The following is a 20959-nucleotide window of genomic DNA, read 5'->3' on the forward strand; positions in this document are numbered from 1 at the left end:
CGTTGTTATTGTTTGATCAACTAATTACCAACCAATCTAAGTCACCATAAACATCTTTATTGGTACGACTCATAAAAAAAAATCACATAACAATGGAGTAAATATTTATATCTCTTAATGTACAATGTTTTTACTCTTTTTCGTCAGATTAGCCATCATTAATCATTATTGATGGTCGACTTTAGCAATGGGTGATATATCTTAATTTAATTAAGGGAAAAAATCTGAAATATATTTGAACTTTGATCGAAATTGTTGTATATTGAACTTTGGAAAGGATGCACTATGTAATAGTGTATTTTAAAGGTATATATGTGTCCACGTAGATATCATAAATATTGCATTATTATAAATAGTAATGTGTCCACGTGACACATATATACTTTTAAAATATACTATTAAATAGTGTAGAAATAAAAAGTCATCCATAAAATTTGATATCGTAACATAATAATTCTAGGACATAATTCATAAATACAATATAATCATATATGTGGATTTTCTGGGGTGGTCCTTCATAAAGTTATTACCATCTTTATAAGAGAACAAAAGTGGGACATTAATTAGTAATAATATAATATTTTGGAAATGAAGGTCAATTTCACATGAACGTATTATTTTAATTTATTCCATTTTATCGGTTTATTTGCTGCTCTGTGTGAAAGCGTTCTCTTCTTGTCTTATCCTTTAAGTCCCCATCCATCATGTGAACTTATAAGGTAATCCGTTTCATATTATTTGGTCTTTGTTGATTTAATATAATATATCATATCTATTATTAAGAAAAAATTAATTAAAGATATATTTTATTAGATTAATCTTGTTAAAATGTTTAAAATTACTGTATGTAGTTATTTAATACTAAGGGAAAAAGTTATAAAACGTTCTTGATTTTATAAAATGAGAGTAAAATGAAAAATATGTTTGGGTGTCTTAAATAAAATAAAATGTTTACTTTTACTTGTTCAATTTTGATTTGACAATTGATATATTTTTTAAAAAGCAATACATATATAGAATGATAATTTTACTATCCATCTTTGAATAATAAATTTAATGTTTTAAAAAGTAATTATTATAATAAAAATAAATTAGAAACTAAGTCATTATCTTTTAAATTTTTAAACTGAATAAATAAAATTGAGCATCTATTTATTAATATTGTTTGCAACAAATTTTAAAGTGATAGAAAATAAATTGCAATCACAATAAAATAAGATTTGAAAAACATGAATATATCGATAAATATGCGGGTACAATTTTGTTCCTCCCTTGATTCTACTCTCCTAAGATTTATCCATGATTCGAGAGCAGTTAGTAGCGTATTTCTCGAACTATGATGATTTAGATTTGACCTGAATATTCCATCAACTTATGGAATATTCTAGATCTTGATCTTTAAAAATACCTAGGAGTTCATGGGATATTTGAGATGCCTTTTAAGGGAATTCAGTACATTTTATATAGGCATAAACTAGGGTTTAAGATTGAGTAGCCTCCGAGAATTCTAATTGAAACTGAACACACCTTTTAGAGTCTCAATTCGAATTGAACACATCTTTTAGAATCCTCGAAATTTCAATTTCTACAAATATATACGTTGGATAAGTAATATTGAACGGACCCCGGGGAGTAAAATGATTTAGTTTAAAATATGTTCAAAATTAATAGGATTAATTAGTTGGATGTTGAAATAACAATAAATTATATTCTTGCACGTCACAAATACCCATCTGCCAAACCCTATGCTTTTAATGCACATTAGCTTATCCAGCTACAAGGAGACTTCCAAAATAAAATTCATAAAATAATATTTTCGTCTATTTTAATCGTTATAGACTCATAGTTTTCTTTTTATAGTTTAACGATAAAAAATTTTGATTAGCAATTTACGATATATTTATTCATCATATTGATATGTATAAAATTGCAATTTATAGTACTTTTTGTGTAGTATTTGAATATCTAATTTTTTGTTTAAACTGTCAAATTAATGTAATCTAATTTAACTTTGAAAATTAATCAAAATGATTTTCAAATCGCAATATGACAATTAAAAGTGGACGGAGGGAGTAGTTATTTTTCAATCCCTATCATTGAAAAAATGATCATTATCATAGCGTTTTAGTGGATATTTAGTTTTCTAGAAGAAGTATTTATTTTTGAGTTGAAAATGATATTTGGAAATTGAAGCTATTTTTGAATTTTGCAAGTGATTTAGAGTAAAAATTGCGAAAATAATAGTTTGGAGTTTTTTAATTCATGATAATTATTAATTTTTTTTATGTCCAAACAGTTTTTTTGAAATGAAATTTCGAAAAAAGGGTGAAGTCTATCCATGGGTAAAGGAACACTTAAATTTTAAATAAATAGTAGTAGTACTAATTGTTTTATAATTTTAAATTACTATCTATATTAATCACGGCCCTATAGGACTGCTATACGTTGCTACTTGTTTTAATTTTATTAATTGATGGTTGAATTAATTGTACCTACTTGAAATTAAAGTTGCAGTTCAAGATATTGCAATTCTACCTAAAGTTATACACTGTTATCAATATTAATTGTTATTAGGGACGATAGAATGAGTAATTTATATGAGTATTTATTCAAATTATTCATAAAATATATAAATAATAATAATAATAACTTAATTTACAACATTTTCAAAAATAAATAAATTTATAAAGCTTGATCAAATATGCTATAAATTTGAACTACCCACATTTAGGATTGCGTATCGGTCGGTTCGGTTCGATTTTAAAGTTTATCGGTTTGACTTATTGGTTGTCGATTTGTAGAGATACTAAACCGTTATAAAACCATTAAGATATTGACTTGTCGGTTTGTTATGAATTCGGTTATTGGTTTAACCGTTAAGATTTGACAAAAAAAATCATTGAAAATCACTTAGAAACAAGGTGACAAACCAAATGAATCATGCAAATGAGTTCCCAAGTTACATCTTGCTCAAAAGCAAATATTTTTACACCGTAGAATAACCAAGAGTTTGAGACAACCAGTTATAAAAGTAGGAAACCAAATTTTAAGTCAAGGACTTTATATACAAAATGGTATAAATATAATTATTTAATTTACTGTTGGGTTATCAGTTAACCCGTTAAAAAAAACTTCAAACCATTAAAAATCGATAATCCGGTAACAAAAAAAAATCAAAACCATTAAACCAATAACCCATTACTGATAAACTGGTAACTTTTTTCGATTCGGATTATTAATTTTGGCTCATTTTCAACGGCTCTACCCACATTTCATTATCAAATTTAATACCACTGGCGTACATATTATGTCCCCTTTGTTAGGCTAGTTGACCACGTCGTCCTCAATGTTGATCAACAATTAAACTTATCAGACACGTCTATTTTGGTACAACTAATTAAACAAAATCACATAATAATAGCTAAAATATTATGTCTATCTCAGTTAGGTACATAATATTACTCATCCTTTTCCCAAATCAGATTTTATAAGTCAGATTTAGTTATTATATATATATGTATCAAGCTAGGATAAAATTTCACTATCAGAAATTAAAATAAGGAATTAATGGCGGACAAAATTTTATAGCTAAACAATAAAAATCTCATATTAATTTTATTTAACTGTAAATTAGCAATGAAGTATTAAGAAAATTTAATTAGCTATGAATTAGTTGAAGATTATCGACATATTTCATAGCTGAATTCATGTTTTCTAATTGTAATCCAATATGTAAGTACAATGTCATATATATATATATATGGGAAAATGCATAAGTACCCCCAGCCTATACCCGAAATCTCAGAAACACACCTAACCTTTACTAAGGTCCTATTACCCCCCGAACTTATTTTATATGTAATATTCTATCCTTTTTTGGCCTACGTGGCACTGTCTTGTGGGCCCAGCGCATGTTGACATTTTTTTTCAGGATAGTGCCACGTAGGCCGAAAAGGGGTAGAATATTATGGATAAATTAAGTTCGGGGTGGGGGGGGAGGGGGTAATAGGACCTTAGTAAAGGTTAGGTGTGTCTCTGGGATTTCGGGCATAGGCTGGGGGGTATTTATGCATTTTCCCATATATATATATATATATATATATATATATATAATATTTTTTATTTTTTTATTTTTTTTGGGAGTGGTCCTTCAAAGTTACATCATTATATCTTTAAAAGTGGGACATGAAGAATATATTTTGGGAATGAATAAGGTCATCTTCACATGGACGTATTGTTTTAATTTCTTCAATTTCATTGGCAATATTGCTATGTGAAAATGTTTCTCTTGTCTCATCTTATAAGTCTCATCCTCCATCCAGCCTGGAAATTATATTACGTCTTTTTATTTTCCACAAAGCTCCATTTGATCTTGATAAACACGATATTTCTAACCATTCGATATATAGAGAGGAGAAGAACGTAACTATCCGATCGGAATCATAATTTTAAAAACATTTTCAACAAGTAATAGGATTTGTTCGATGTTGAAACAACAATAAATTAGATTGTTGCAAGTTGCAAATAATACCCCATATTCCAAACCCTATGTTTTTAATGCACATTCTCCATCCATGCCAGCTGCATGGAGACTTTTACTATAAATTCATAAATAGATATTTTCAGTTCTTGTAATTAAAGAATAATTATTAATATAGAGTTTCAGATTTTAAAATATTATTGATAATATCTTAAAATTTAAAAGTCCACGATAAATAATTATTTTTCATTTTCAGAGATCGAACTAAAATATTAGAGAAGACTTCGCTATCCGTATTAAACATGCATGGCCCCATAGGACTACTATAGGTTGCTACTTGTTTTAATTTTATTGTTGTTGAATTAATTAATTGTACCTGCATGAAATTAAAGTTGCAGTTTTAAAATTGCAAATACCTAACACAATTTATTTGTTGACTTATAATAATTAATCATACTAAGAATTTGTTTGACATTTCTGCTAAAAATAATTTATTTTTAAAAACACTTTTTTAAAATTGCTTTTAGAAAAGTATTTTTCAAAAAAAAACAATTTGTGTTTGACAAATTCATTTGAAAAGTGCTTTTATTAGCAATTTGTGTTTGACTAATTTTCTTTAAAAAGTGTTTTTGAGAGTCAAATTACGAAAAAGGACAAGTATCAACATGATTTTAATATTAAGATTTTTTTATAGAGAGTAACTATTTTAAACATCTAATACATAAACTTTAATTACATTTTTAATTTAATTATTTAAAATTTACATATTCAAATTTTCATTTGATATTGTACGTAGATAAATGTTGTTGAGAAATATTGAAAAGAAGAATCTTTGTGTTATTTGTTACCTATATTTTTGGATTCAATCTTAGCTATTATCCTTTTTTATAAAGTTATAATACTCTAAAGTTTTAAAAAATTCAAATTAAAATAAAATAATACCTAAATTAAGAAAATATTTTTTTTGTCATTTGTTACTTTTTTTGGAGGGTCTAAATCTTTATTTTTTCTCTTTTTTATCCAACAAAAATATCGTTGTTACTTTTATTTCTAATTCTGTAAAATAATACATAAAGTAATATATACACTATAATATATATATAAATAATAATATAAAACATAAATAAGATAAAATATAAAATTCTTGAATAAATATCAACCAAACTTATGAGATATGTTAATTAATTTATAAGGGATATATTGATAAATATGTATATATGTAAGGGATATTTTAGTCTTAAAAAAAATAAATTTTCTCTTTCTACTTCTGTTCTTTTTTAAAAAAACAAAAATATTTAGCTTATTCCCAACCGTAGAAAAATTATTTTTGCTTCCATTCAAAAGCTATTTTAAAATTTTGTCAAACACTTAATTTCTAAAAATAAGTGTTTTTTGCTAAAAAAAAAAAAGGCTCCCAACCGCAATGCCAAATAGGCTATAAAATTCTTATTTCAAGTGTTTTTTTACTTCATTGACATTAAAGATCTAACCTACTCCAAAAATTAGAAGGAAATTTAAAATAAAACAAAGAAAAGAAATTATGCTTATCTTTATTATTATTATTATTATTCCTCTAGAAGTTACACAAACTGTCTTCATTTATCGATTTTTTACGCGACATAAGTTATATTTTCATATTATAATATAACACGAATTATGTCACTTAATTCCTATAGAATGAATATTGATAGAAACAAAAGCTCAGTCCAAAACCTATAAGTTAGCCTTGATAGATATAATTTAGTTCCTACCAAATTCATATCGATTGAGGCAAAACTTTAATTTTAGAACCTATAAATTATGTCATAAAATGCATAACTTAATTCCTACAAAACGTATGCCGAGCAAAGTAAAGTTCTCCAAATTTATGCTAACAAAATTAGGTTATAGAAATACTACATAACTTAAGTCGCATTTATAACTTTATTCTTACGAAACTTATGTCGTACAAAGTAAGAATTGCCTAATGAAATTAGGAAGGTGCTTTGGTCCATAATTTTTCGTTAAATGAGTAAAGGAAGCAAAAATTAAAGACCATTATAATTGAAGACCAACACAAAATGGGAGGGCAATCTATGCAAGAACTTCAAAAGAGATACTTCTAGTGTAGGCTCCAATAAAAAAGTTATTCAGTTTTTAACGGAGATAATTGTTGTTTTGTGTATAAATAAACTAATATATATAAATTTCATAAACTCGGTATCTGCATTTAAGAAAATGATTTAAATTATGTGCACATATAATTGAAAATGAAAGTGTCACGTTGTAAAAAGGATGCTCATGCACTAAACTTCCACTATTATTTTTAGTTCATGAAAACAAACAGAAAAACAAAAATTTAGCATTGTATGTGAATGAACTAATAATAGTTATGATACACTAGAAAATAGCAAGAATACAGAAAAACACACAGCTTTTATTCACGTGGTTTTATAATTAACAAACAAATAACACCCAAAGTTATGATTTTTTTTTTCTTTTTTCTGTTCACAAGTCACAACCATCAATGTTTATAAAAAATTATGTCATTCAGGCAACTGTTTCAACTATGTTTGTGATTTTTCACATCACCTTATGTACAGAATTTGTTAGCCCTCCAAACTACAGGAACAATGGAATTCTCCACAGAGAAGTTTGTTCATTAACATTAGGGAGAAATATCAACTACCTTCATCCATTTTGAGCTAACTTTTGTAAGTGGGATACATCAGGTTTAAATTCAACCCTCACTGATTGAATGGGTTGCGCTCTTGGACAGAAGTAGATCTTTCAAATCTTTGTAAGTTTTGAGCTCCTCCAACGCATCTGATGCCTTTCTACTAATGAAAAATCCAGATGCAGTGCTAAGTTCTCCATCCAGTTCAGTCTTTATGCTATTCGAGGTATAGCAGCTAGAATCTTGGCGCAAAGGAGGAGCAGTTCTCAGCATGTGAACAAGGGCACCTACAGCTGCATCTTGGGATTTTCTGGTTGTTGCAGATGTCTGAGAAGAGATTTCTGAACCTTTTCTCCCATCAAGGATCTCACTGCATAACAATGACATAAAAGTTGAGTTGAAAATCCAATGGCGCGTAAGAAATTAAGACACAAGCTGAACTCAGTGCCTGCTGTCTGTTCGGCAGTTACTGAGAGGTTCATTTTTATTCAATATCAGAACCCAAGGGATATAAAACATCTATGTTTCTCGGACACATTTGTGGGTAAAAAAAAGGATGGGGATCTAGACCTTGAATTTGCCATCACCTAAATTTTAAGATGCAGGGATACGGGTAGGAGTATGGGTATGGATGTTAGGATGCAACAAATAACAGTATATTATGACATACTTATGCACATTTTTCAACAATTATTGATGTTATTAAATTAAAGCTAGTATGATTGATTTTTGTATTCACTTCAAAATTTTGTTCATAAGTTATACCGTATAGTAGAAAGCTGTTACATATATATGTGTGTGTGCACTAAGCTCAAAATTAAACCAAATGCCCAATCAACCTCCAGTTTTTGGTCATAGATGTCAAAGCACTCAATTTAGGTTGACGAAATCAAATAGCACCCACACCCAAATAGTGTCGGATCGACATGAATGCAACAAGGATTTTGAAGGATTTGAGCAACATAGTAAAGCAGATAACAACTATTTAAAAGCCAATCTCATTCAAAATGGATCTCAAGTCCAGCCAATTCAGTGAATTTTCATTTCCTCCATCCAGTGCTCCCTCCCTTCCTCAAGTGAAGAAACACAAACTATGACAAATTCTGTGCCTGCTGTCTTTGGCAAATACTAAAAGATCCATTTTTCTTTCCCTCCCTCCTTCGCTCCGCTCACTCACCAACTTTAATGCAGAAAATTTTCTCTGTGTACTCATTTCAACTTCAATTGCCTCCTGTTTTCTGCATATTCAACTCCAAAAAGTACTCTCGTGATCCCCCATAATCCTCCAAAACGACTAACAAAAACACTATAGATACCAATTGTTCTAGTGGATATAGAGGCAGCAATTCCCACAAACCTAGGATCCATGAGATCTCGAAGCTCCAGATAGAATCTATGATAGCGAACAAGTGACCTTCTAAAGGAAAAATATCAAGTCTTCCCTTTGCTCCATTGAAAATGAAGGGGCAAGACTGTGCACTAACTTTAAAGCATAAAGGGGTATCTCAAAGTGATCATGACAAATGTGATTCATAAGTGGCCTTCAATAGTGTGTTATTGCAATGGATATGAAGAATAAGTTCTTATAAATGGCGAGTATTGTGGCTTATGTTTGTTTGTGTACAGAAGGTCGACGGGGCATACAAGTAATAATTTTTGGGTGATCTCCCATTTCTGAATGATCTTATATGATTCTGTCCCAAATCACCATCTCAGGTAATCTAGTTTAAACAGAGTACTAGAAACTTCAAACCAATGAAAGCAACCCAAACACCAACATAAAGCTGGTTTTCATAATTGGCCTTTCACACTCTTAAATCCTACGAGTTTTGAAGGCTCTTAGTTTCCTGGCTGAGAACCCACTCTCAAATCCGGCTCTCTTGGCATTTGTAACAAGAACATATGAACAAGAAAAAGAAATAGAAAATAGTGAACAATTAGAAGGATGATGAAGAACCTAGTAGAGTAAAGAAGAAATAGGGACTCGAGATAAAGTCTGTTAAGCCGACTGGAAAAACTCGTGTAAATCTCAATATCATGCATATCAAAGTATCACATGTTGTAAAAGCCACTCATCAGGAATAAAAAAAGGCACGCTTAAGGCGATTGGGAGTTCCACCAATTACACTAAACAAAATAAAATTCCAACCCTTCATCTGCTAACCTAGTTGCTGTTTTTCTAATAGTACAGGTCAAAGGACTGCTTCCAGTGACTCATTACCTGTTTTAACTTCATATCTTGCTCTACTGAGCCAAGGCAAATCTTTCCATTGTTCCTAGTGAACTACTCAATCTACTCATAGCTCTCTCATCCTATGAATAATTTTTGGAGTTATCACCAATCGTCACATACATACAATATATATATATTGTTTTGATGACAAGGGAAACCAACAGCCGCTACCCTTTGGGTGCGCACAGGGTTTTTACCCTGCTCCTATGCAATAGCTCGCAAACCACATAAGAGAAGTAACCCACACTAGGCAAGCCTGGTGCGACGAGGTCGACCCAGGAGGCAAACCCCTTGCTTTCGCTGGCAAGGGGTTTCAAACTTGAGACCTCCAACATGGAANACCCGCACTAGGCAAGCCCGGTGCGACGAGGTCGACCCAGGAGGCAAACCCCTTGCTTTCGCTGGCAAGGGGTTTCGAACTTGAGACCTCCAACATGGAAGTCCCAAGCCCAAACCACTAGGCCACCCCGAAGGGTATCCATACTATATTGTGCTACAAATACATCCATTGTCCACTGCCTAAGTTTATGGCAGAAGCAATGGCTCATCCTCGTTGGTGTCACGTTATGATTGAGGAAACTGATTGTTTTACATGATAATGGTACCGTGAAATAACTCTTTTTAAAATAAAATCTAGGAGATAACTCCTTTATCTCAAGGTAAAACTATAATTGGATGTTGGTGGTGACTAGTGAAAACACTGAATAATCAATGTGAGACAAGATCAGAAAGTTGGCTACCTAAAACTCGACCTGTTGCCAAAGAATACACCAAACATATGATCTTCATTGTGATGAAATTTCCTCTCCGGCTGCTAAAATTGCATCAGTTGGTTCTATTGGTCTCTTTATTTATTACTTTTTTGTGTAGGTGTTCTGCTGGTACCTTTATTAGTTGGACAACTATTCTGCCCCACCCATGAGTAAATATTTCATAGTAGCCTCATTAGACCGTACATCTTACAACAGTTTGGAGAGAAAAATTTGATGGACTTGAATCTACTTAATTTAAATCACAAATGAAGAGCTTAACCTAGGATTTTCTAGCAACTTATTCATTAATCATTTCATACAGTAAAGAGGAAAAGACTGCTCGAATTCTCCCTAAAAGATCTTTTTACATATCAACTATTGAAGGCAAAAAGTAACTTCAAGATACTTTGCAACTGACATGTCTCCCTTGAGATAAGATAAAACAGCTAGGTGAACCCTCCAATATGTAAAAAAAATCCCAATTAATTTACATCAAATGCTCAACTTTATGTCCTACCAGCAGCCAATTTCTAAACAATGTCTAACATGTTAAACAACAGCTACAAAGCCAACACACTGGCCCAGGAGAGCCAATTTACTAAAAGACGGACACAAGACTGCAAGAGGAACTTCATGCAACACTAATGTAAAGAGTTTCAGTTCCCAAGAAGAATTCTCCAAAAATACAGAAGAGTAGCAAAGTTACCTGGCTTGAGAATCGGAAGTGTCGACATCATCAACAATAAAAGGACAGGAAAAATCACAGACATCCAAGTCATCTTGAAAAGATAGTCTGCTAGAACTTCTAGAAAATATACGTGGCGAACCACTTGAAGATAGCAAACCAGAGAACCGTCCTGAATCATCTCTAACATCTCTGGAAATCTGGAAAGGAAGAATAAGAGAGATTATCAGTTATGCTCTAGATGCTACCAATGTGGAGAGGAGGCAGAGACAATCAATCATCTCTTTTGCACTGTAAACTGACTGTACAACTATAGAGGATATTCATCAACCTAAGGGGTATAATGTGGAGTATACCAAGGAACATAGTTGATGTTCTAGAATGGAATTACAGAAAAGGTATTAACACAAGCCGGAAAGAAATATGGAGGGTTGTCCCGGCTTGCATACGGTGGACAATTTGGGAAGAGAGAAATCATAGATGCTTAGAAGATAAAGTAGGTCATATCCAGAAGATAAAATGAAGTCTTTAGTCCTTTTTCATTTTGGTGTAAAGGAGAATGTTTAGAAGATCATGAAACAATTTTTTGATGTTTTAGATTCCTTCTGAGAAGACATAGGAGTTGTTGTTTTGACAATCTCCTCTGTTATAATGGATGACTACACAGATTTGGCTAATCAATATATCAACACCCAAATATGTTATCTTCTCAAAAAAAAAAAAAAAAAAAAGGAAAGGAAGAATACAAACAAAAGTTGGGAAGGTTAAAAAATGGATTAACTAAGTACAACGTTTGTAATAAAAGTATGAACATGGAAATGCACAAGCATGCCTAAAGTATGGAATAACAACACATTTTTCTGACTAAAAATTGCTCACCTTTTGTCCAGGACTGGTAGTGACGATATTCGATTCAAGAGTCCTCAGCGGATCCATTTTCCTGAATGACCTGATACCTGAAGGGGATTCTTGGGATGATGAATCATGCTTTATACTTCTGGGAGACATTGGAGGAAGAGAATGCCTGTTCGGATCAGACAAATTAGGAGATAGGTATCTGGAACTTGTACCCATCATTGGATGAGGGATACTGACGGGGCCAGATCCAGAACGCAAACGAGTCTGCCCAGGATTTGCACCTGACAGATATGTTGGTGGCGATGGAGATGGAGATGGTGAAAATGGAGGTGAAAGCTGGTATTCATCAAAGCTCGTTGCTTTGTGGTGAATGGGCAATCTGTTGTTAGGTGAAACCCTGTGTCCATGTACATCACTGGGTGAAGATGAAAGCTCATGTGGTGGCCGGTACAAAGGTGGAGATCCTACATATGGCTGTGTCCGAGGTAAAGAAGGAGACGTGAGGAAACCACTTGTCCAACTGTGTGGACGCTGGAAAGGTGATGAAGAAGATGAATGTGTCCCTCTCGACGGAAATGATGTAGGGTGTCCACCCTTATCAGATGAGGTGGATGGAAATGACCTCATCGGGTCAGCAAGAGGACTGCCTACATAATCTGTAATGATCTCAGGTGGAAAGGATGCAGCAGTCTCCAGGTTAAAGTTCGACAGATCTTCACGATATGTCACAGATATACAAAGACGACCCTGCTGGGCATCAACTGGAGTAAAAGTATAGTGCTTCATCAACTCCTCCTCTACCCTGGAGAATGGAGCACTAAAGGAAGAGACTTTGTAAATGATATCAAAGTCACAACTCTGACTTGATGAAAGTTTCCTGAAGGCCTTGAATGCAGGAAGGAGTCTCATCATTGAATAAAGGGCGCGGAGCAGTATTATTGATTTCTTGTATGTTTTCTTATAAGACGAATCACCAATTTGAGGAACCATTGTCCTCATATACTCATATTGTACAACCCACCTCTCTATAATGGTTTCGGTATATGCCCCTGCAATACCTGAACTATGCTCTGACAACGAACTATGTTTCTCTTGAACAATTATTATGTCTATTATCATTGGTTCCATCAAATTTCTATGCCAAAAATTCAAATTATCCAGAACAGCAGGCCGATCTCCCAACACCAAATTGAACCACTTGTCACTCTTTTTCACTTCCCCACTACGTCCACAAGGGCGTATAGAAGGAACTCTACAGTCCATAACAATATGCAAGGTTTTCAGCAGAAATTGAGCAAGTATCTGTTCAAACCTTCCATATTCACCTTGTGGGTTACTCTGAAAGTCCATTTAATATACCCCCAAGCAAATAGCAACCTTATATTCTCTCAACCATACGCCACAATAAATCATACATGACAACAGCAATGATCTGCTACAGATATGTAACAAATTTCAAACAATGTTTAGAACAACACACCCCATTAAAATCTAAAAGTAACTCAACTTATACAAATAGTCAAATACCCATATCTCAGATATAATTATAAGTAATTCTACAGCTTCAATGAAGTGGTGAGAACCCTAATGTCTCAGGTTCAAAAATCATTGAAAAACAAAAAGAAAAAAAACAATAAGTGATTCTTCCATCTGTCCTAACCTGGGCAAACGGAATTACCTGGCGTGTGGCAGGTATCCCGTGGAATTAGTCGAGCTGCGCTAAAGCTAGCCCGGACACCACGGTGTAAAAAAAAATAAAAAATCAACAGCTTCATTTACATCCAACAAGATATACAGGAGCATACAGAAAAAATTCAAAATTCCCCCAAAAAAAAAAACTACTTTAGTGTGATCAACTAATTTTCTTCATCGATTATTACTAATAACTTTTTAGATGCAGATCTTAACATCAGTGAAAAGGTAACATAATGTTGAAAAATAGGACCAAAATTCAAACGACTGCTAGTTGGAAATAAATAAGCGATTGAACTGAATTGGATTGAAATTGAGTAATGAGAATTGAGAAGAGATTTGATGAAGCTAAGAAAAAGAAGGATCAAACTTACTTGAGAGAAGAAAATATAGGGATTAGCAACGAAGAGAGAAAACCTCAGACTTTGAAGCAAGCGAAAGAGAAGAGAGATTGCGTAGAACACCGAGACTCGCCGGCTCTACAGAGAGAGAAGAAGGAGAAATGATCAAAATGGTCCTTTTACTTATGTGGTCAGACTATTTTAGTCCTTACTATGTACTACGTAATCATCGAAAGAGAGAAGTATTAAAAACACCTTAGATCATGCCTAAATAAGTACTCTTTCTGTCCTTAATTACTTGTCCACTTTTTCTTTTATAGTTATCCCTAATTACTTGTCCATTTTGACAAATCAAAAAAGGACAAAAACTTTTTACCTATTATATCCTCAATTAAATGACTAATTACTTTGAAAAATATAGAACTTTTCATCCACTTCATAATTAATAGAGGTAAAATGGTAAACTCACTATGTCATTAATTGTTTTTTTAATATGTGTGTCAATTCAAAAGTGAACAAGTAATTAGGGACAGAGGGAGTATTAAAAATATTCCTGAATTTAGAGCAAATTATTAATTTCGTTTCTGAACTATTTGATAGATTTAAAAATACTCATCTACTAGCTAAACTTAGGTACACCTCTAATTTGTTATATGACATAGCAAATGTTCTCAAACTTTTATAGGAGCATGGAGGCTCTTAAAAAGGCTGATTAGGGGTGAACCTAAGTTTTGGGGAATTTCGGGGTATAATTCACTCCTCTAAATTGATGGGAATTTCGGGGTGTAATTCACTCATGTTGTAAAATCAATAATGTATTTAAGTTCAGTCAGTCAAATCAAGAGGTGTTTTTTTAACGCTGTCAAATAGTTCGCGGATGAAACTAATAATTCCCACCAAATTTCAAGGTATTTATAATATACTTCTCTCTAATCGAAATGATCATTTTAATATTTCATACATATCACGTAATGAAAAATGGACATTAATATATTTAATAAAAAAATATTTTAATTCTAAATCTTAAAAGTAACGATGCAAATTAATAAAAAATAATTATCTTTAACTAATTATTTACATAAGGAAAATAAAAATTCTTCTTCTTTTCTCACCACTATCGTGTGCGTTTGCAATAATAGAATATACATTTTTCTTGTTTTTTTTTATAATATAGTTTTTGTTCTTACAATCAGAGATACGTGTATAAGTTGTAATTTCAAAGAAAAAAATATACATTAATTATTGATACAAGAATTTTCATTAAAAATATCAAAAATTGACCTTTCAACATATAAAAGTTAGTTATAGCCGAAAATTTTCACTTTAAATCTTTATGTTTTTATACAACATACATGGGTTGATGGTTATATTTAATAGATTTTTACTAATATTGTTGTTTTAAGATTTAAAACTAAAATATCACTTTTTTCATACATTAAAGTCAATTTCAGTTATGTGCTATCTATATATTATTAAGAACTAAAATCACTTTTTCATACATTAACTATAATTTCAGCTATATAATACGTATATGATATAACGGACTAAAATAGTTTGATCCTTATACATTAAGAAATATTTTAATTATTTTCTCGAGAGAAGATTATGCATATACATATTCGTGGGTCTACTCTTCTCTTTTCATGTTTCACTCAGTTCTAATTAGAGTATTATTTGTTGCATAAACATAAAACCTCAAAAAAAGTATTTTTTATTGAAGATTTAACTTAAAGTTTAACTTTATCGTGTTATTCGGTAAAATATTTATTACACAATTAAATTACTTAAAATCAGTTGTAAGAAAATATGTGTTCGGATCATTTATGCGCGCATTTGCAAGCTCGTATTGAAATAAATATTAAATAATTTTATTCATCAATACCTGAACAAATAGAAAAACATCACTTAATATTTTATAATTTTTAATACCTTATAATTTTTAAACTAACACTTTTGAGCACTAATCCACACCACAAAATATTGGATAATCTATTATAATAGGTCAAAATTAATTTGTTGATATACGAGTAAGTAAAATCTGAACCGCGTTGACTGGATGCTCCAATTAAAAGAAGCCTAGACGTTAAGCATTGAAGGAATCAAAAGTCGACATATGTCGCTTGATGACCTTATCATTTTTAAACTAACTCTTTTGAGCACTAATCCACACCACAAAATATTGGATAATATGTTATAATAGGTCAAAATTAATTTGTTGATATACGGGTCAGTAAAATCTGAACCGCATTGACCAAATGCTCCAATTAAAAGAAGCCTAGACATTAAGCATTGAAGAAATCAAAAGTCGACAGATGTCGTTTGGTGATTGAATATGAGTTAAATTATGCATAAATAACACCATATGCGGTCACGTTTTCTGTTATGCATAAAACTCAACATACTAATTTATATATTTTTAATATTGACATAATTAATTCTAATAAATTATTTGATCACCACATTAAATTTTTGATATAACTTATAAGTTTCTTGAATTTACCTCATATAGTACAAATTTCATTCTATACACATATCTTTAAACTAGTTATAGATACGTGCAACGCACGTGTATTCTTATCAAGTATTTCAAACTTTCTAAAATGACATGAATATCAGTACAACATACATGTGTAAGTGTTTTTAATTTGAAAGTGAAAATACAATTTTTCATGTGAAAATATATGTTGCAACAATATAAAACAATTGCAAAAGACGCTATAATATTACTCTTGAACAATATACTTCAGGTAGAATATTGAATAATCTTACTGATTTATATTACTAAAATCTAAACAAAATGAAGCTTAATTACTCCATTCTTATAATATTACAACTAAAATGTCCAAAAGCAAAATTGTTATCACGCCAACCATTTGAGTTTTAAAACTACAGAAAACTACCATTAATATAGACTGGTCATATTTAAGAAAATTATTAGGCTTAGTGTCGCACAAATATAAATGGAATTCTCATTTTTATTTGAAGATGAAGTTGTTAATCTCATTCATACAAATCGTAGAAAAACTAAAAATAAAACAAAAAAGGTGAAAATGAACAATATATGTATGTGTTTGCAAAATATATTAGATAGACAATAAAGTAACACAATTAAAATCTTTCATTCAAAGTAACAATTTTTTAGCAATCTTTATTTAAATTAATTTGAATTTAAACAATTGACAATATGGATATCTGAGCATATTTAAACTCATCATACATTAATAGAAGTTTTGTTGATTAAGTAACACTTACAAGAACAATAACACAATGACAAATTAAAATAAATTCCCACAACAATGTAAAATAATACAAGAATTACATAAAAATGTGGATTGCATACCTAATTTAATTTGGACAATCATATCTTGACTCCAAAATGGAAAAGAAAACTTAAAATTACGAGCTAATAAACAAAAGATCTCAAGGAATAGGTCATCTCTTCTAAACTTCTAAGTTCAACTATTCTACTATAAGAAAACTTCTCATTTTTCATGATTTCATCTCTTATACTTCTAACTAGAGGTGTACAAGCTAAACTGTAAAGTCAAACCAAACCAACGAACCAGATTAAACCGGAAAAAAAAAGATTTGTGGTTTGGTTTGGTTGATTTGACGGTTGAAAAAAAATCGACCATTTTTGGTTTGGTATTAAAAGAAAAAAAGTCAAATCGAACCCAAACCAACCCGATATATATATATAAATTTTATTTTATTTATAGATAAAAAATATTATTTATAATCTACTTTGTTAATATATTTTTAGTTAGGTTTATAGTTTTCAATGTTTATATATTTTATTTCAAATTTGGGCTTGTAAAATTTATAAATATTTTATTTTGTATTAAGATCCGAAGTTACAATTATATTGTTATAATTTTTCAAATTTGAAGTCAACAATTTACTTTGTAAATATTTTGTGTTGTATTCAGTTTGCATATAGCCTTTAATCTTATTAATTTAACATAATGAACGTTGATATTTCAAAAAAAATATTTTGTACTCATGTAAATTTTACCGTCTTTTTGAAAATTTCTATTCATTTAACATTTTTTAAGTTTAGATTATCACATAAGTAAGTGAAAATATATTTGATCTCTTTTTCAAATACCGTATAGTTGTAAAAAAACAAAAAAATCAAAAAATGGAAAAAAAAAAAACCGAAAGAATCGACTAAAGCCAAAAACAAAAAAATCGACTTTATGTGGTTTGATTTGGTTTTTAGATTTAATAAACCGATATAATTGGTTTAGGTTTTTCTAATGAAAAAACAAACAAAATCGACTATGTACACCCGTACTTCAAACTTCAACTATTCTATTAAGCTAACTTTAGAATGATGTCATCTGTTCTTCTCCTCAGTTAGCTTCTTGACGATATGTTATATCATTATATAGGAAGAAGATTAGAGAATCGTAGATGACAAAAAAGAAAAAAATATGATGATCTAGGGACAAGCAAATTGTGGCTATAATTTACTGGTATTTATAGTGATATTTAACTGTCTTTTCACCTACCAAAATTCAATAATGAGACACATTGAATCACGACATATAAATTATATTTTTGGTTTCAAAATTCAAAGAGTCACTGAATTGGAAGAGTTTCAATAATGAGACACATTGAACCATGACACATAATTTTTATTTTTGGTTTCAAAATTCAAAGAGTCACCGAATTGAAAGAGTTTCATACATTGTTTTGTCTTCTACTTTAATTAAATTTATTAATCTAATCAATTATAATTATAATGCCATAACATAAGAATTAAAGTATAGTTGTTGAGCTTCATATATATCATTAAGTAATTAAAATATTAATATTTAACAAATTAAGTAACCATATGATATATGATATATAGATTATTTAAGTAAATTTAAGGAGAAAATAAAAATAAATACAATTTTTTTATATAAAAAAATGTAACTAATTTATTTTTTAAAAGGATAAAAATGTCTAACAATTTTCTATGCATATTTTTTCTTTGAATTTTTGACTTAACACCTTTCCACTTTTAGAATTTAGTGCAATATAATAATAATATTATATAATTACTATTTAATATTTAATTGATTAGCTATTTCATAATATTTTTATTTAGTGTATAGGTAAAACAATATTTCAACTTTTAACTTTTTTTGTTCCCACTTTTAGTAATATGTTAATCATGGACACGTGCATTGCACGTGTGAGCCGTGTTAAGTTGTATCATTCTCTCTCGACATTTGTAAAGCAATCTTGTCATGAGTGCGTGCATTACTACAAGTCTAATTGTCGGAAATTTCACATTGTCTAACAGACGATTAAATTAATTTATATTGGATTTATGTTTCCTTTGAAGATTACTACTTCCTGAAATCAGTTCATTATATTTATGAATACATTACTTTTAAATTTTTAGGTGAACTACAACTAACTTTGCCAAGATTAGGTGATGTTACCATAACAAGATATAAGTGCTTACTGATACTCAAGGCACTATTGAACTGCAAGTGGAATGAGTAATACAGATAGTCAGAAAATGAGAATGAAATAATGGTGCCCTGGGCCAAAAAGCAATTCCTATATACTCACATACGCATTCAAACAACTTGTTCAAAGAAGTTCACACAGCCTAGCCGCTTGACTACATCAAGAATTACTAATTATCACAAAAAAAAAAAAAAAACTTTTGAGCAAAGAAATAAATAGTTCTCCGAGAATTTTCAATTGATGTACATTTTCATTTACGGATCATTTATCAAGCCACCAATTAATAACCTCACACCTTCCCGCCATCACCAGAAAATTATCGAACAAGGAGAAAGAACAAAGTCACAAACAAAAAGGAGTAAATTTGAAGTCTAGACTACATGTAACATGTATAAAACATATTTTTCATTAGAAACTACTAGTCTTGTTTAAGACTACTGGTTATGTTCTAAACAGTTTAGCCAAAGTTACAATGAAAAGTTGATACTACATAAATTCCAATATATGTTTTCCATCACAGGTTGTTCATCCCATTCTAGATAAAACTTTCTACTTGAGCACTATGCATACGTTCACTAAAACGACAAAACAACAACAGTGCACAGATGATAACATAACAAAGAAGAATTTGCGGTATCATTGCCCAAGTAACTATCATTTATGTGATCAACTTCACAAATTAAAATCAACTCCTCAACAAAATAAAAAAAAGAACTTTAACTTTAAATCCTATTTTCACGTTCTGCTCCACGCGACAAAATAATAACTATCAATGACAGAAAAAATAGAGCAGCAAAATTAATATTTAACTAATATTGTAGATGGAGATGTTAATGAACAGGGTCATGATCACAATAGAGGGGCTAATGAGGAAAATGTTGATGAAAATGTAGGTGGTAATTCACAAAATGTTGATCTAGATGGAGATACTAATGAACGGGATCATGCTCAAAATGGAGGCGCTAACAAACAAGGTCCTAATAATGAAGATCGTGGAGATGATAATGAACAAAATGATGATTGGGACTGAGGGATGTCAATGAACTGAAAGAACATGTGGATCTTACAGAGGCATATCCAGGATTTTGAAATGATGGATGCACTGTTATATAAAGGTTGATCTATGATATAAATTTAATCGATTCGACATTTAGTTTTTTTACTGAAAACCATTAAAATTTTAAAATTATAGGGCTAAAATTAATTCTTATATAACAATTACCACTTAGAGAAGTGTTATCTAATTTTAAAAAGAAAAATAAGACAAGATAAATATAAAATTTAACTTTCTAACCTTGCGGAGAGATGTGCACCCAGTCAAAATCGCATTATGTGATACTTGAAGTGTGGGTTCAAGCATCTATATTTCAATATTTTTTAAAATTATAACACTACTATATATGATCTGGGGAGGGAACCATGGGTTCACATGAACCCAGTGACCCCCCATAGATATGCCTCTGATCTTACTGTGGACTAACTATCAAGGCAAAGCCTCCAATAAAGATATAGATCAATTGCCTAATGAAATTCAATTTCAACTTTAATATGATGAAATAACAAAATTTGGAACTATTTCAACCAGTCTAAAACTGATTGACCATTTATGCTATCTGAAAATTTAGAAACCACAATGCATTTTCAATCAAGCCAATATATGTATCAGCTTCAACTGATACAAAATTCAGTTAGTTGAAACTATTAAAAAGTAGCTGATAAAGTTCCAGAAAAGCAAAATGAGTTTGCTTGGCTTTCCAACATGCAAAAACATACAACAATGGTCAGCCAACAAC

At 30.6% G+C, this 20959-nt stretch overlaps 1 protein-coding gene across 2 annotated transcripts; it reads right to left on the bottom strand.

Moving 5' to 3' along the window:
* Positions 1-6965: 6965 nt before the first annotated feature.
* Positions 6966-13903, bottom strand: LOC125858482 (autophagy-related protein 13a). Of its 2 annotated transcripts, none has more exons than XM_049538272.1 (4): positions 13731-13903; positions 11686-13099; positions 10828-11006; positions 6966-7506 (listed from the first exon to the last, which is right to left on the bottom strand). In XM_049538272.1, exons 2-4 carry the CDS (start codon positions 13012-13014, stop codon positions 7200-7202), a joined length of 1815 nt encoding a protein of 604 aa, XP_049394229.1. In that variant the 5' UTR covers positions 13015-13099; positions 13731-13903; the 3' UTR covers positions 6966-7199. The 2 variants fall into 2 exon arrangements, with proteins under 2 accessions (XP_049394229.1, XP_049394228.1); XM_049538271.1 differs by having other exon boundaries at positions 11686-13096; positions 13731-13894.
* Between the last annotated feature and the right edge of the window lie 7056 nt (positions 13904-20959).

The sequence above is a fragment of the Solanum stenotomum genome, chromosome 3, assembly GCF_019186545.1.
Source record: "Solanum stenotomum isolate F172 chromosome 3, ASM1918654v1, whole genome shotgun sequence".
Classification (NCBI taxonomy): Eukaryota; Viridiplantae; Streptophyta; class Magnoliopsida; order Solanales; family Solanaceae; genus Solanum; species Solanum stenotomum.

What these genes read in the sequence shown, in the direction of transcription:
- LOC125858482 (XM_049538272.1), bottom strand. Translation starts at nt 13,014, where the DNA reads ATGGACTTTCAGAGTAACCCACAAGGTGAATATGGAAGGTTTGAACAG. An exon ending in CTACCAGTCCTGGACAAAAG is followed by an intron (nt 11,007 to 11,685) that starts GTGAGCAATTTT and finishes CTTCCTTTCCAG; the next exon opens with ATTTCCAGAGATGTTAGAGA. An exon ending in ACTTCCGATTCTCAAGCCAG is followed by an intron (nt 7,507 to 10,827) that starts GTAACTTTGCTA and finishes ATTGTTATGCAG; the next exon opens with TGAGATCCTTGATGGGAGAA.